At 53.2% G+C, this 15,800-nt stretch overlaps 1 protein-coding gene across 1 annotated transcript; it reads right to left on the bottom strand.

The window, feature by feature from the left end:
• Positions 1 to 506: 506 nt before the first annotated feature.
• ZRANB2 (zinc finger RANBP2-type containing 2) lies at positions 507 to 11,117 on the bottom strand. Its single transcript, XM_063406845.1, has 10 exons — positions 10,964 to 11,117; positions 10,418 to 10,470; positions 10,142 to 10,250; positions 8,435 to 8,517; positions 7,509 to 7,585; positions 7,090 to 7,227; positions 6,134 to 6,300; positions 4,084 to 4,170; positions 2,617 to 2,781; positions 507 to 2,094 (listed from the first exon to the last, which is right to left on the bottom strand). Exons 1-10 carry the CDS (start codon positions 11,017 to 11,019, stop codon positions 2,031 to 2,033), a joined length of 999 nt encoding a protein of 332 aa, XP_063262915.1. The 5' UTR covers positions 11,020 to 11,117; the 3' UTR covers positions 507 to 2,030.
• Positions 11,118 to 15,800: the final 4,683 nt, after the last annotated feature.

Genomic DNA, 15,800 nt, shown 5'->3' with positions numbered 1-15,800 from the left:
GGTTTGGGTTGGATTTTGGGAAAGGTTCGTCCCCCAGAGGTGCTGGCACTGCCCAGGCTCCCCAGGGAACGGGCACGCCCCCGAGGCTGCCAGAGCAGCTCCAGGATGGTTTGGACAGCGCTGCCAGGGATGCACAGGGTGGGAATGTTGGGGTGTCTGGATCAATGATCCTTGTGGGTCCCGTCCAGCCCAAGGTATTCCATGATTCTATGAAAACTGCTTGTTTTGCAAAAGCTCATTTGCTGCTGAAATTAAAAATCACTTTTAAGACTTAGAGGGCTGCAACGATGTGAATACGTGGGCTCCATAGGCCAGGTGAGCTGAGACGCAGGATCAGGGTCAGTGCAGGGGAATAGGGGTCAGTGCAGGGGACAAAGAACCAGGGTCAGTGCAGGGGACAGGAATCGGGGTCAGTGCAGGGGAACCGGGGTCAGTGCAGGGGACAGGAACCGGGGACAGTGCAGGGGACAGGGAAGTCTGAGTGTCCCCAAGACAAAGCACTCGAGCACAGTTGACTCACAGGTTTTATTTACACTTGTCTACAGCATAATTTTGCCCCACACGTTCTCTAAGCCAAATGAACCATCCTCCTCCTTTGCCTGTGGCCTATCAGTTGCTAAATTTAAAACCTCTCATCTGTTAAGTACAGCAACAATTGGAATACAAAGCACAAGAAAACCCAAGGCTAACAACAGAGCGTCTACTTGATCTGGTTTTACAGTTTAGTTGGACGTTGAAGTCAGAGGCACAGTTACAGACTAACCTGCTCTTGTGCAACCTACACACATTTAGCATGGAAATTAGAGAGAAAAGAAAGCATTAAAGAAGAAACTGCATTTTTTCTGCAAAGAGATTTATCAAAATACCTCTACACCAAAAACATTTTGCTTCTAGACCAGTCTGTAAGACATGGCTCAAAAAACAGAAAAAAAAAAAAAAGAGAAAAAAAAGCAGAATGGAGTTTTCCGATTTTGCTCCGTTTGTTTCTGTGCAGTTTATCAAAACTAGCAGCAAATCTGGCAGTTTTATTACTGAAATAAATGAAGGTATATTGCTCTTTGCTTGCTTAAAAAGAAGATTTTTCCTTACCATACTTACCTTGTGATGGCACTGAAGAAACTTAAAACCTTTCTTAACCAAACGGAGCTCAAGAGAGACCAAGTTTTATACTCAAATGGATTCCATAAAGCATTTTAAGCCATAAATTATGTTGAAGGGAAAAAGAATGATCAATGAAGAAGATGTTGAAGATGCCAGAACTCTCTACACAGTTTATTCATTCTCATTTTTAAAGAAAAATAAAGTTAGGATACCTTGAAAATTTTAGTCAGCCCCAAAGGAAATTTTACAGGCGGCCTGCAGAAGCTTCCCTTGATTCCAAGGAGCCAGTCCCACGCTCCTCCAGCCCCAGAGCAGATCCCAACTGATCCGTCTGTACGGAGGGATCCTGGAGTCCGGGCTCTGGGAACCATCACAGCCACAGCACTGCTGGCTGCCAACGTCCTCCCTCGCCAGGAACGAAGCTAATTCCCTCTGGAATCATGATGGACTGGGGCTTGAGCTGCTAGAGAGGGGTGTCCATCTGCACTGGCACTGCTACGTGGCAAATAAAAACTGCTCAGCCCGAGGCCCCACTGCTGGCCCCAGCCCTGGCCCTGCCGTGGTCCCACGGGAGCTCCGTCCTGCTCTGGGAACTCCCGGCTGCCTCCTCACACCAAGAGCTGTGCCAGGACATTCCCACCTGCTCCTCCCCCTGAGGGACCAGGAACGGAGGAACTGATCTGGAAAAATAATGAACCCTCCCCACACCACAGAACGTCCCCCTGCGCCGGGGAGTTTATGGCTTAAAATGCTGCTGCGGGTTTGGGTGACGGATGAACAAAGCTGCAGTTTGCCAGAAAGCCAGGACAGACATGCACCTCTACTAGCAGATTGAGCACTTCTGACCAAGTAAGACACCAACTTCTTAAAAATGTCTCATGCACTGACTGGAATTTTGGTGGGTTTTTGTAAGTGTGAGCTTTTAGACATTATTTCTTTTTAGAACTCGTACGGGAACCAGAATGGGAGGATCCGGAGGAAGATCTGCGGCGTCTGCAAGATACAAATGGAGAAAGCATGCACAGCAATGAGCTCAGGTTCATCCTGGCACCCGCTTTGAGCAGCACCCTACCATAGCTGGAAGCCACGTATATCTCATGGGGGCCTCCTCACAAGAATATACAATAACTTTAAGCCACTAATTTAATACTAAAAGTCTAAGTATAATACTGAGAGTAGAATACAGTTTCTATTTCAATGCAGTATTTACTTAAGAAAGTAATTCAGTAATGAACACATTAAGACTGTCACACACTGAAAGAAGGGTGAGCCAGGTCTTTCTATGGAACATGCTCCTACCAGGAGGAATTCCATTGGAGGGGGGACAATTATTAAACAACAGCAATTACAGAGGGGTTAACAAAAGTAACGAGTAGGGCAAGTGAGGAAACTACTTTTACTATGAGAGTAACTGCTCAGATTGAGTCGTTTCCCAGAGAATCTCAGTCCTTGGATAGCTACAGTAAACCATCACACATGTCAATACAGCCATTCTTATTCTACATAAACCCAAACCTTTCGGGTGACCGTGATCTCGAGCGCCTTTTTTTGCGATCACCAGAGGAAGAGGATCTAGAGCGGCTCCGCTTCTTGCCTCTCTCGGGGGAAGACGAGGAGCGGGAGCTGGAGTAAGATCTTTTCCTTGGGGTGGAAGACCCCCTGTAGGACCTGGAGCTGGATCTTTATTGATTGAGAAATAAATCACATTTAATTCTGGGATCGTGGAGGAGGCACACAGACAGAACAAGCAGAGACACTTTTCATGAACATTCACTACTCCCTTTACTCCAGGGGGTGGGAAGTGAACACGAGGGGCTTCCATACTTACTCTGCCAAGAGCACTGCTCCTGCCAGGGCAGCTTTCCTAAGAAATTCTGCTAAGTAGTGATTTATCTTCCTGATAAATGGACCACCAGCCGTTTGGAAGGCTCTTCCCAGCATTCACAAAATGAGTCATTTTGGCAAAAAAAAGCACGGGGAGACTGCTGGGAAGTTGCCTCTGCAAGGACCTTCCTAAATTCACACATCAGAACAACCTGGGAACCAGAGCTCTAGAGCTGATTTATCATGGTTCACTTTATCCCCATGGACATTTCACACTGACCAAACAGTAACAAATCCAGCTGCTGTATTTACTGATCTCAAACTAAATTTGTGAAGAGACTGAAACCTTCCTCAACCAAAACACTGCAAAAAGCCCCTCAGAATAGAGTCAGAACATTTAAAAGCATCTCCTGGGATACAGTGCCCCTCTGGTGGGGCCCAGGGACACCTTTCCTCTTCCCAAAAGCACGGGCTCCATCCTGTGCTGGCCCCCACGGGATAACCCACAGCAGGACCCTGCCCCCAGGGGTGGTGGCACCATTTGTGATCGTTCCTCCCAACCCAAGGTTCCTTATTTAGAATTTTGGGGTTCTCTGCATGCATGGAGAAGGGACAGCCCTCCATTCCACCACAGAGGGAATGTTCTGCCAATGGAATGCCTGAGCAAGGACACCTCTTTGTCCCTGTGCCCTGCCCGGCTCAGTGATGCTCTACACAAATCACTGGGACTGCTCTCAGCCTCTCCCACCGTTTGCTACCCTGTGACCCCCCAGGTTTACACAGGAACGCTGCCCTGGCTCGTGGAAGATGCAGAACTCTCACTGGACACAAACCCAGAAGTACAGTGGCATTCCTAACGTTCCTCCAGCTCAAGCAGCCCCAGTGGAAACAGGAAAAGCACCCAAATGCCTGCAGCAGGGAACCATGCACTCAAATCCTTCTTCCTCCACTGCAGCTCGGTGGCGTCCACGCCAGACTTAACCTCTTGCACCACCACCTCTGCTCCTCAGTGACACATCTGTGGTGGCAACACGTGGTGCAGAGAGCCAGCAGCTCTGACTTCCAAGATAAAAAGCAGTTAATGTTTGTCTGAGCAGCACAGCTTTGCGGTGGCCTGTGCCCTGTGTCTGTGCAGGGACAGGCTGGTACCTCATTCACCTGGATTTGGACCCACGGGACCGGGACTGCTCCCTGGAGCTGGAGCGGGACCTCGATCTGGAACTGGAGGAACTCCTGGAATGGGACCTGCAACAACATGGGAGATCTTTTTCCAGTGCCTGACTTGCATTTGGCAGAGTTTCTGCTCCTGAGAGCAGCAGACATGAGGCAGCAACACAGGCTGAGTGCTAAATGCCAGTGCCCTCCTGCCCCCCACAGCCTGCTTTAAACCAGACACTTCTACACAGCAAAAATCAAAAACATTACAAAGTCAGCTTTAGATCATGGTTCCTAAAACAAAGCACAACAATTAAACAGGATTGCTGTTACCTGGCAACAAGAAATAACTTCCTATCTATTCATTATATCATGAAATCAATGCTTTAATTTGTGCCTTAACTGGAAACCCATCAGTTTCCTTGAAAGGCAGAGCAGATGAGAGCACTAGGATTGGTCAGCTCAATTTCTCCCCAGCCAGTTCTCACAGGCACTTTGGAATCAGCTTCAAATTTTCATAAAGATTTTCCCTTGCATTATAAATTAAGTGGTTAATTTGGGGCTAAAATGCAGCCCTATCCAACACAACTTGTGACTGACCAAAATTATTTCCCAATTTTTCACTGATGGATTTCCTCTAAAGCACAAACCACAAGAGAAATTTAACAACGGCAGCAGGCTCCAGTAGCCACTGGAAAAAAAAGCATTAAAAACAAATTCTAATAATATTTTCAGGTAAAATATGTTCTACCTGCTGTCAGCCCCTCAGTTTATACTGTTACCACGACTTTCTCATTTTACTGGGCAGGACACAGTAGAGTGAACATTTCCCAGCTAGGAAATACATTTAAATCTTTTAAAAACCCACCAAAAAAGCATCCACAATGGCAACATTTCCAATTATCTGTAGCTAGAAGCAGAAAGTTCGAGGGGAAGTTGGAATCTCAGTTAGGACAAGTTTCTTTCTGCTTCCCTGTCAGTATTTGTGCATCAATGACCAAGGCCAGGGCAGGTGAGGCTGTGGAGTGTCCTTGGAGCCTCCCAGGCAGGCACAGCTCCCACACTGCTCCAGGAGTGGGAGGAGGAGAGGCTGAGCAACAGCAGAGGCAGCAGGAGCAAGATCCAAGGCCAAGGCAGGGACTGAGGCTGGCCCTGGTCACCACGAGGGGGGCAGGATTGGGGCAGTGACAGCACTGAGAGCACAGAGGGGCAGTGATGAAGCTGGGAAGATCAGAGGAAACTTGAACTTTATATCTGTGAATTTCATAAATGACCCTGGGAGCTTGTTCTGATCAATCAGGATCCTCCCTGCACGAGCTGCAGGGCAGCTCAAAAGCTCCAATATTGCTGACATCGCTCAATTTTAAAGCGTTGACTGGATTGTTCATTTACTACTGAATTTAAATAGTAATGAGAGAAGTTAAGACCTTTGTGAGGTCCCACAGAAACCTTCAGTGCTATTGGAGGATTCCAGGCTGGTTTGGCCTGGGAGGGACCGCCGAGCTCCTCTCATTTCACTGTGCCATGGGCAGGGACACCTTGCACCAGACCAGGCTGCTCCGAGCCCTGTCCAGCCTGGCCTAGGACAGTCCCAGGGATGGGAAGGTTCTGACAATGATGGGAATGTTCTGACAACGTTGGCACTGCATTCAAAGCTTTGTCAGTTGCCATTAACTCAAGTTCAAGTTCCTGGTCTTTATTCCCAGGATATTCCCACTGTGTCCTTTCCCTGAATCTGCCTGGTCACTGCCTCTTCTGCCACCTCCTCCCACTGCAGCAGTGCCCCCCTCTGTTCAACAACAGAACCACACACGGAACGAGCCTGAAAACCTGGAAATAAATTACATCATTCAACTGCTTCGAAGGAATTCACCAAACATCAACTTAAATCACTAAAACGTGCCCCAAGCCCCACGGAGCAGAGCATCGGCACCTCTGCAAACAGAGAGTTATTCACATCACCACACAACTGTAAGGCAGTCAAGACAAAGGAAATAAGGAAGTCAGATACTGACATTTTGCCTGGCGTTACCCTGGACCTGTACCCGTTTACCTGGACCTAGACCTTGAGCTCGAGTGAGAGGATGAGCGCGAGGACGAGCGCGAGGAGCGGGACTTGGAGCGGCTGCGCCTCGGGGGCTTCTTCTTCTTGTTGGAGTCCTCCTCCTCGCTGGCGTCCAGGTTGTACTTGGACAGGTCAGCATCATCTTCATCCTCATCCTGGGCAGCACAGCACAGCACACCAGGCAGCGCTTTCAGCTTCCCCTCAGCCCTGCCCTGCCCCAGCGTTCACCTCCTGCTCCTTCCCAGCCTTCCAACACTGAACCGAGTGTAACCAGACCCCACATTTTAAGCAGTAAAGTGACTGAAAACTGGTGTTTAGAACCAAAGTAATAAAACCCCTGCAAACCCCCTACCTCTGCCATTTAATGAAGTTAATAAGCCCACAGACACATTTTTAGCAGTTACTTTTAATGAACTGTCACCCCAAAACCTCTAAGCAGAGGCCAACTCTGCAGAGACAGGTCTCACATGCAAAGTTTGGTGACTGCTCTGTGAAACACACCCATCTGCACATGTCTCTGCAGGGCTGCTGCCCAAAGGTGTGCAAAATCCAGTAAGGGATGCTTATATAGTCCAGAAAAGATGAAAAAAACCCCTCAGAATATTTTATTTCACTATATAAAAATAAACCTGATGTGGTTTTAAAAGCCTAGGAAGATAAATGAAGAGCACTCACTACACCTGGTAACCACACATCCAGGTTCCAAACAAAGACCCTGGAGTTTCGGGTTCTGGTCTCAGATAAGCTTGTAATTTATGGTTTAAGAAAGTGCCCATTTCTGAGTGCAGGCATTTAGAACAAAGCAGAGCTTGTGCACATCTCCAGCAGCTCTGGGCTCTGTTACTGCCAGAGCTCTGCTCTAAAGGCAGCTGAAAACACTGCCCAGCCCTCCCCCTGCTACTGCACAGCACTGAAATCAGGATTAAAAACAACAAACATCCTACCTCATCCAATTTGTACTTGGACAGATCTTCATCCTCATCCTCCTCATCCTCCCCCTCAGACTCCTTATCTTCCACTTCCTTCAGGATGGAGGCAGGACCCACCGGCTTCCCCCGGTACTTTTTCTTTTTGCGCCCAAACTGAGGAATTTTGTGCCAGGATTAGAACAGAATTTCACCAAAACCAATCACCAACTGTATTTTTGACAACACTTCTACAAGAAAATAAATAATCATGCATTTTAAACAAGATCTTTCCCAAGGGAAAGGGGAGCACTACGGAACATCAGTTAGCAACAGGGAACTTTGAAAGGGAAGCTGTCCTGGGGACAAGGAGACTCCACAGGGATGAATGGCAATCTGAGCACTCTGTGTTTCAGTTTTATGGGAGTCCCTGCAGAGCAGTGCCACCCCTCCCTTACCTCATCGTACTCCCCATCAGACTCCTCCCGCTCGATGTACTCCACGTTCTCCCGCTCATTGAATCCTCCTCCGTAGCCTGGAAAGGGCAGAACAACACAGTCCCTTCAGCTGCCCCACACTGGGCTGCTTCCAGCACAGAAACTTCCACAGGGGCTCTGCAAACCCTCACGGAACCATAAACCCGCCACAACGGGATCTCAGGAGGAACACGAGCTGCTCCCACACACGTTTAGTAAATGCAGCTCCTCAGAAATCCCATTAAAATCATGGACTAGGATCACTACAAGTATTTGTTAACTTAATTAATTACCAAACACTTCAATCAATTACTTAAATAATAAATACATGAATATGTTATTTGCAATTGTATTATACGAAACACAATCATACTATTTAATACCCTTCACTATTTTCACAATATTCAATACTAAAATATTGGTTTTCCTTTTGAACAATCAGCTCTGTGCTCTTCTCTAGGCCCCGTTATGTCTGCGGTGTTCCACGCTGTGCTCTGAGTTCCCTGCCTGCTCCCAGGCGCAGAGGGGAGAGTGCAGGAGCTGTAAGGAGATCCTGCCCCAGCTCCCTCTGGGCTCACGTTCCCACAGCAGAGCTGAAACTGAGCCCAGCCCTCCTGGGCAGATAACAGCCTTATCTGCACTGCCCTGTGCACATGGACAGCCCACGGGAGGCCTCTGCACACTGACTGAACACTGCTCCCAAAGTCCTGACACCACAATCCAACACGGGAGCAGCTCAGGCTGGCTGTCCCCTGATCTCCCACACGGAGCCACCGCTTCCCACAGCACCCAACTCGCTGAGGCCAAGATCCTGCCCCCTGTGTGAGCTGTGCCAGCTCTGGGCAAGCAGGGAATGCCCTCTGGAACTCCCAGAGCCCTTGTGCCAGCTCTGAGGCACCCCAGCTCACCTGTCCTCTCCTCCAGCTTGGCGTACTTGGGGGTGTTGCACATGTTACACTCGGAGCGCCGCGCCCAGTTCACATTGCCACAGCTGCAGGGAGAGCAGAGACAGGGAAACCTTATCCTGCTGGGATTAAAACCTTATCCTGCAGCCTGGGAGTAAAACATCATCCTGCTGGGAATAAAACCTTACCCTGCAGCCTGGGAGTAAAACATCATCCTGTAGGCTGGGATTAAAACCTTATCCTGCAGCCTGGGAGTAAAACATCATCCTGTAGGCTGGGATTAAAACCTTATCCTGCAGCCTGGGAATAAAACATATCCTCCAGACTGGGAATAAAACCTTATCCTGCAGCCTGGGAGTAAAACATATCCTCCAGACTGGGAATAAAACCTTATCCTGCAGCCTGGGAATAAAACATCATCCTGCAGGCTGAGAATAAAACCTTATACTGCAGCCTGGGAATAAAATATCATCCTGCTGGGAATAAAACCTTATCCTGCAGGCTGGGAGTAAAACATCATCCTGCTGGGAATAAAACCTTATCCTGCAGGCTGGGAATAAAACATCATCCTGCTGGGAATAAAACCTTATCCTGCAGCCTGGGAGTAAAACATCATCCTGCAGGCTGAGAATAAAACCTTATACTGCAGCCTGGGAATAAAATATCATCCTGCAGGCTGGGATTAGAACATCATCCTGCTGGGAATAAAACCTTTTCCTGCAGACTGGGAATAAAACATCCTACAGCCTGGGATTAAAACATCATCCTCCAGACTGGGAATAAAACCTTATCCCGCAGCCTGGGAATAAAACATATCCTACAGCCTGGGAATAAAACATATCCTACAGCCTGGGAATAAAACATCCTGCAGCCTGGGAATAAAACATCATCCTCCAGACTGGGAATAAAATATATCCTGCAGCCTGGGAATAAAACCTTATCCTGCAGGCTGGGAATAAAACATTATTCTCCAGACTGGGAACAAAACATTACTATCCAGACTAGGAATAAAACGTTATCTTTCAGATTGGAAATAAAACATCATCCTCCAAACTGGGAATAAAAAGGTGGGCACACAGCACTGGACAAATCTGGGGAGGATGTCAAATCAACGGGCAGGAGCAGGGGCAGGAACTGCACAGGAAGGGCCTTTCCCAGCTCCCTCAGCCTCTCCTGGGGCTCCAGCCCTTCCCAGCTCCTTTCCCTTCCCTGCAAGGGGAGAGCTGCTGGTGCCAGGCCAGGGGCTTGCTGGAATTGCCATCTGCAAGAATCACAGAGCCACAGCTGGTCTGGGAGGGAAGGGACCTCAAATCCCCCCCAGTGCCACCCCTGCCCTGGCAGGGACACCCCCACTGTCCCAGGCTGCTCCAGCCTGGCCTTGGGCACTGCCAGGGATGCAGGGGCAGCCACAGCTGCTCTGGGCACCCTGTGCCAGGGCTGCCCACCCTGCCGGGAAGGCAGCACGTCCCCAAGCCCAGGGGTGGCACCTCCATCCCCACGTTCCCTCCAGCCCTGGGAACTGCCCCATCTTATCAGCCCTGGCTTCCTTCCTGGGCCCTGCTGCCGCTTCAAACCTTTCTGCTGCCTCATTAATTAGCGTGCAGCAAACGAGCGCTGACCCCAGAGCACAGCCCAGGCTGTGGCCCAGCCCTGCTGTCCCAGCAGCTCAGGGAATCTCCAGGGAAAGCAGGAGCTGTGTGTGTGTCCTACGTTTTGCACTGCCAGTCGTTGGCGCTGAACAGCCCCCGGCTCTTCTCCGCCAGCGTCTTCCCGATCTCCGTCCCCCCCGCCTTCATCATCTTGGCCTCCGTCGTCTTCTCTGCAGGGAGAGACACAGAGCTCCTGCAACGGCAGCCTCACATCGCGGGGGCATTTAGGGGTCTTTTAAATACAAACAGGGGCTGCTCGAAAGGCTTCGGGTTCGCCACGAGTTTTTACCGCTATAAAAGGAGACGAGGGACAAGGGGCGCGCTGGTGCGAACTCACCTCTGCCACATCTGTTACAGCTCGTCCTCCTGGCGAAGTTCACGTTCCCGCACCTGGGCACGGAGCAGAGCACGGGGGCCGGGATTACCGAGAGCCGGAACGGCCCCGAGCGGGGCTCCAGCGCTGCGGGGCCCCCCGAGCCCGGCCGGACCGGCTGTGCCCCAGCCAGCAGCCAAACCCCGAGCCCGGGCAGGACCGGCTGTGTCCCAGCCAGCAGCCAAACCCCGAGCCCGGACCGGCTGTGCCCCAGCCAGCAGCCAAACCCCCGAGACCAGGCCGGACCGGCTGTGTCCCAGCCAGACCCCCGAGACCGCGCCGGACCGGCTGTGCCCCAGCCAGACCCCCGAGACCGCGCCGGGCACGGGGCGAGGCACCCCCGAGCCGGCCGCGGCTCCCGCCGCCCCTGCGCCTGTCCCGGCCCCGCTCCCGGCCCCGCTCCCGGCCGCGCTCCTGGCCCCGCTCCCGGCCCCGCTCCCGGCCGCGCTCCCGGCCCCGCTCCTGCCCCGCTCCCGGCCGCTCCCGGCCCCTCCCGGCCGAGCCCCTCACTTCTTGTCGGGGCAGATCCAGTCCCCGTCGCTCACGCGGAAGTTCTTGGTCGCCATCTCGGGCCGAGCCGGGCCGGGCCGAGCGCCGCCGCCACACGCAGGACCCGGGCCCTGCGCCGCGCGGGCTGCCCGGAGCGCGCCTGCCCCGCCCGCGCATTCCGCTCAGGCAGCGCCGCGGACACCTCAGGAACGGGGAGAGCGCCCCCTGGCGGAGGGAGGGAGCGTGAGGGGAGAGGGAACGGGAAAAAGGGAATGGGAATGGGAATGGGAATGGGAATGGGAATGGGAATGGGAATGGGAATGGGAATGGGAATGGGAATGGGAACGGGAATGGGAATGGGAAAAGGGAATGGGGGTGGGAATGGGGATGGGAATGGGAATGGGAATGGGAATGGGAATGGGAATGGGAATGGGAATGGGAATGGGAATGGGGATGGGAATGGGAATGGGAATGGGAAAAGGGAATGGGGGTGGGAATGGGAATGGGAATGGGAATGGGAATGGGAATGGGAATGGGAATGGGGGTGGGAATGGGGATGGGAATGGGAATGGGAATGGGAATGGGAATGGGAATGGGAATGGGAAAAGGGAATGGGGATGGGAAAAGGGAACGGGAATGGGAACGGGAACGGGAACGGGAACGGGAACGGGAATGCGAATGCGAATGCGAATGGGGAAAAGGGGAATGGGAACGGGGAAAAGAGAACAGGGAAAAGAGAAAAGGGAATGGGGAAAAGAGAAAAGGGAATGGGGACAAGAGAAGAGGGAATGGGGATGGGGAAAGGTAACGGGGAAAGGTAACAGAAAAAGGGAAAAGAGAAAAAGGAAAAGGGAAAATGGAAAAGGGAATAGGAATAGGGATGGGGAAAGGGAAAAGGGAACGGGGCAGGAATTGTTCCCTGGCAGGGTGGGCAGCCCTGGCACAGGGTGCCCAGAGCAGCTGTGGCTGCCCCTGGATCCCTGGCAGTGCCCAAGGCCAGGCTGGAGCAGCCTGGGACAGTGGGGGTGTCCCTGCCAGGGCAGGGTGGGATGGGTGGGATTCAATCTCCTTTCCCACCCAGCCCATAAATGCTGTTAATTTGGATTAATGCCCCTTGCCGTGGTTTGTGCCAGCACTGGGACGTTCCCCTCTGTTCCCTGGGTGTCCCCCGGGCGCTGTGGCTGTGCCCATCCCCAGTGCTCTCCTTCCAACCCCTCCGATCCCCTCCTGCTCTTTGGGCTGGGATATCTGCCGGGATCTGCAGAGCTGAGGTGCCCCAGCGCCCCGAGTCGCGTCCCTGTGTTCACAGCACGTGTTGCCTTCCTGGCCGCTTTTATTCTCTCCCTCCTTGAAGCCACATCCTGTGGAAAAATCCTCTGGGAAGTGGTTCTGGAGCTGGTTTGTCTCACTCCCGGGGTGACGAGGAGATGACAGCGCTGCTGCTGTTTATTTATGGAAGTGTAAAGCAGCGCTGGGGCAGCCGCGGTGCGCAGGGGCTGAGCGAATCCCGCCCCGGGAATGTCCCCGGGAATCAGGAGGGACAGGGCTGTGTTCTGTGCGAATCCCGCCCCGGGAATGTCCCCGGGAATCAGAGGGGACAGGGCTGTGTTCTGTGCGAATCCCGCCCGGGAATGTCCCCGGGAATCAGAGGGGACAGGGCTGTGTTCTGTGCGAATCCCGCCCGGGAATGTCCCCGGGAATCAGGAGGGACAGGGCTGTGTTCTGTGCCAATCCCGCCCCGGGAATGTCCCCGGGAATCAGAGGGGACAGGGCTGTGTTCTGTGCGAATCCCGCCCCGGGAATGTCCCCGGGAATCAGAGGGGACAGGGCTGTGTTCTGTGCGAATCCCGCCCCGGGAATGTCCCCGGGAATCAGGAAGGACAGACAGGGCTGTGTTCTGTGCGAATCCCGCCCCGGGAATGTCCCCGGGAATCAGGAAGGACAGACAGGGCTGTGTTCTGAGCGAATCCCGCCCGGGAATGTCCCGGGAATGTCCCGGGAATCAGAGGGGACAGGGCTGTGTTCTGTGCCAATCCCGCCCCGGGAATGTCCCAGGAATGTCCCGGGAATCAGGAGGGACAGGGCTGTGTTCTGTGCCGGGGCGGTGCCAATCCCGCCCCAGGAATGTCCCGGGAATGTCCCGGGAATCAGGAGGGACAGGGCTGTGTTCTGTGCCGGGGCAGGGCTGCGCAGGGATTCGGAGTGAGGCTCCCGGAGGATTCCCCGCTGCCGCGTCCTGCCAGTGCAGCAGGTGGCACTGGAGGAACGCGTGTTTTCCATGGAAAAACAGCCCGCTTTTCCAGGGAACGCTTTAAATATCAGCGGAGCGATACGAAATGGCACCGCGTGGGGCTGGCCCTGGGGCCGGAGCAGGGATTGTCCTCGGAGCTGCTGGCGCAGCAGGAGCAGCAGCGGGATATTCCCAGTATTATTCCCAATATCATTCCCAATATTATTCCCAGTATTATTCCCAATATTATTCCCTGCCCGCTCCGGACCGGCAGGCACCACCCCGGGTCTCCAGGGAGGGAACAGCCCGGAGCCCGCTCATTCCCGGGTGCCCTCAGGGAAAAAGCCTTTCACAAAAGTGGGAATATCCATCAGAAAGTGCCGTGTCAGGGAGAGAAAACCAGTGGGGAGTGAATTAACGATGATGGAAGGGATTCTGCTGTGATGTCCTTCTCCGCATCCAAAAATGTTGGCTGGGCAGGAATGTCGGAAGGAAATCTGTGTGCTAAACCCTGCTCGTTTAATATTTAGGAAATTTAAAGGAATCCCATAGCAGTTTGGGTTGGGAAGGACATTAAACCACCCCTGCCATGGCAGGGACAGCTCCCCACTGTCCCAGGCTGCTCCAGCCCCGGTGTCCAACCCGGCCTTGGGCACTGCCAGGGATGGAGGGACAGCCACAGCTCAGATTAAAAGCTGAAAAGCCAACTGGGAACTGAAAAATAGCCCCAAACCTTTAATTTATGACTAAAGCAAATCCCAGGTGGACAAGGGGGGACCTGGAGTCCCCAGACACAACCCAGCATCCAGTCCTGTGACTTTCCAGGATACTCCCCTCACTGAATGAGCAGCTTTGCTCAGGGGTTTCTGTTGTGCTGCTCCTCTTTTCCCGTGTTCCTCCCACAAAGCTCCATTTGAATATCTCCCCTTGCATCCCAACAGCTTGTGAACACTTTTATTGGATTCCTGTTTCCATCACGGCACATTTGGCCTTCAGACGAGGGCGAGGAATTGATAATAACCCGGTAAATGAGAAATACATCAGCCATCATTTTACCGTAATGAAAGCGAGCAGTTGAGAATGAATCAATGTGCAGAAAACTGTTTAATTGGCCCAGCTCTAGACAGCCAGTTCCTACCAGCGAGCCCTGGAAATCAGCTTCCCGAAGAAAAACGGAGTGGTGCCGAGGCCAGGAGGATCAAAGGCAGGTAATTAAAGGCAGGTAATTAAAGGCAGGTTGTGCCTGCAGCCCTGCCCAGCCCTTCCCGGGGCGCTGCCTTCGTGCCACGCTCTTCACTCAGCAGCTCGGGTCTTTAAGCATCACTTTAAAGCACTTAATACATTGTTGATGCCTTCCAAGACACAATAATAATAATAATTTCAGCTCTGGGAGCTAAAGGAGCTCAGTGCTCCCAGCAGGGCGATCTGTGGGCTCTGGTTTGAGCTGCTGGGATTGCAGAGCAGGGGGGGCTCGGCTGCCCCGGGCTCTGTGTGCTGCTCCTGGGACCAGCAGGAACGGGGGATGTGGGGCTGTGCAGGGCAGTGGAGGGGGCACAGCCCCCGGGGCACTGCCAGTGTGGGGCTGGTGTGGAACACAGAGCCACAAACCCCCCGAGGCAGTGCCAGGTGTGGGGTTTGGGTCAGGGTAAGGGTGTAATCCAGAGTTTGGGGGAACCCAGAGTCACCAAACCCCCTGAGGCAGTGCCAGGTGTGGGGTTTGGGTGGAACCCAGAGCCACAAACCCCATAGGCAGTGCCAGGTTTGGGTTAGGGTGAAATCCAGAGTTTGGGTGGAACCCAGAGTCACCAAACCCTCAGAGGCAGTGCCAGGTGTGGGGCTGGTGTGGAACCCAGAGCCACAAACCCCAGAGGCACTGCCAGGTGTAGGGTTTGGGTGGAACCCAGAGCCACAAACCCCCTGAGGCAGTGCCAGGTGTGGGGCTGGTGTGGAACCCAGAGTCACAAACCCCCTGAGGCAGTGCCAGGTGTGGGGTTTGGGTGGAACCCAGAGCCCAGAGGCAGTGCCAGGTGTGGGGTTTGGGTGGAACCCAGAGCCCAGAGGCAGTGCCAGGTGTGGGGCTGGTGTGGAATCCAGAGCCCAGAGGCAGTGCCAGGTGTGGGGCTGGTGTGGAATCCAGAGCCCAGAGGCAGTGCCAGGTGTGGGGTTTGGGTGGAACACAGAGCCACAAACCCCACGAGGCAGTGCCAGGTGTGGGGTTTGGGCGGAACCCAGAGCCCATAGGCAGTGCCAGGTGTGGGGTTTGGGTGGAACCCAGAGCCCAGAGGCAGTGCCAGGTGTGGGGTTTGGGTGGAACCCAGAGCCCATAGGCACTGCCAGGTGTGGGGTTTGGGTGGAACCCAGAGTCACCAAACCCCCTGAGGCAGTGCCAGGTGTGGGGTTTGGGTGCAGTCCAGGCGGTGCTGGCTGTAGGATGCCTATGGACAGTCGGTTTCCCGTGGTTTGTTTTGGTGCCATGCTTGGTTGCAGAGCTTCTCAAGCAAGGGGTGAGGTTTAGAGCAGAGATTGTGCTTGCTTATCACTGTTTTCCTTTCACTTCTCCTTCTGTTCCCCTCCTCTGGGATGTCTTTGAGGAGAGGGCTGCAGGATTCCCCTCAGGAATCAGAGGAG

This window comes from Prinia subflava, chromosome 10, assembly GCF_021018805.1.
Source record: "Prinia subflava isolate CZ2003 ecotype Zambia chromosome 10, Cam_Psub_1.2, whole genome shotgun sequence".
Classification (NCBI taxonomy): Eukaryota; Metazoa; Chordata; class Aves; order Passeriformes; family Cisticolidae; genus Prinia; species Prinia subflava.
This window is presented reverse-complemented; position numbering and strand designations above follow the sequence as displayed.

What these genes read in the sequence shown, in the direction of transcription:
- ZRANB2 (XM_063406845.1), bottom strand. Translation starts at nt 11,019, where the DNA reads ATGGCGACCAAGAACTTCCGCGTGAGCGACGGGGACTGGATCTGCCCC. An exon ending in AACGACTGGCAGTGCAAAAC is followed by an intron (nt 8,518 to 10,141) that starts GTAGGACACACA and finishes CTCTCCCTGCAG; the next exon opens with CTGTGGCAATGTGAACTGGG. An exon ending in CCAAGTACAAATTGGATGAG is followed by an intron (nt 6,301 to 7,089) that starts GTAGGATGTTTG and finishes TGTGCTGCCCAG; the next exon opens with GATGAGGATGAAGATGATGC.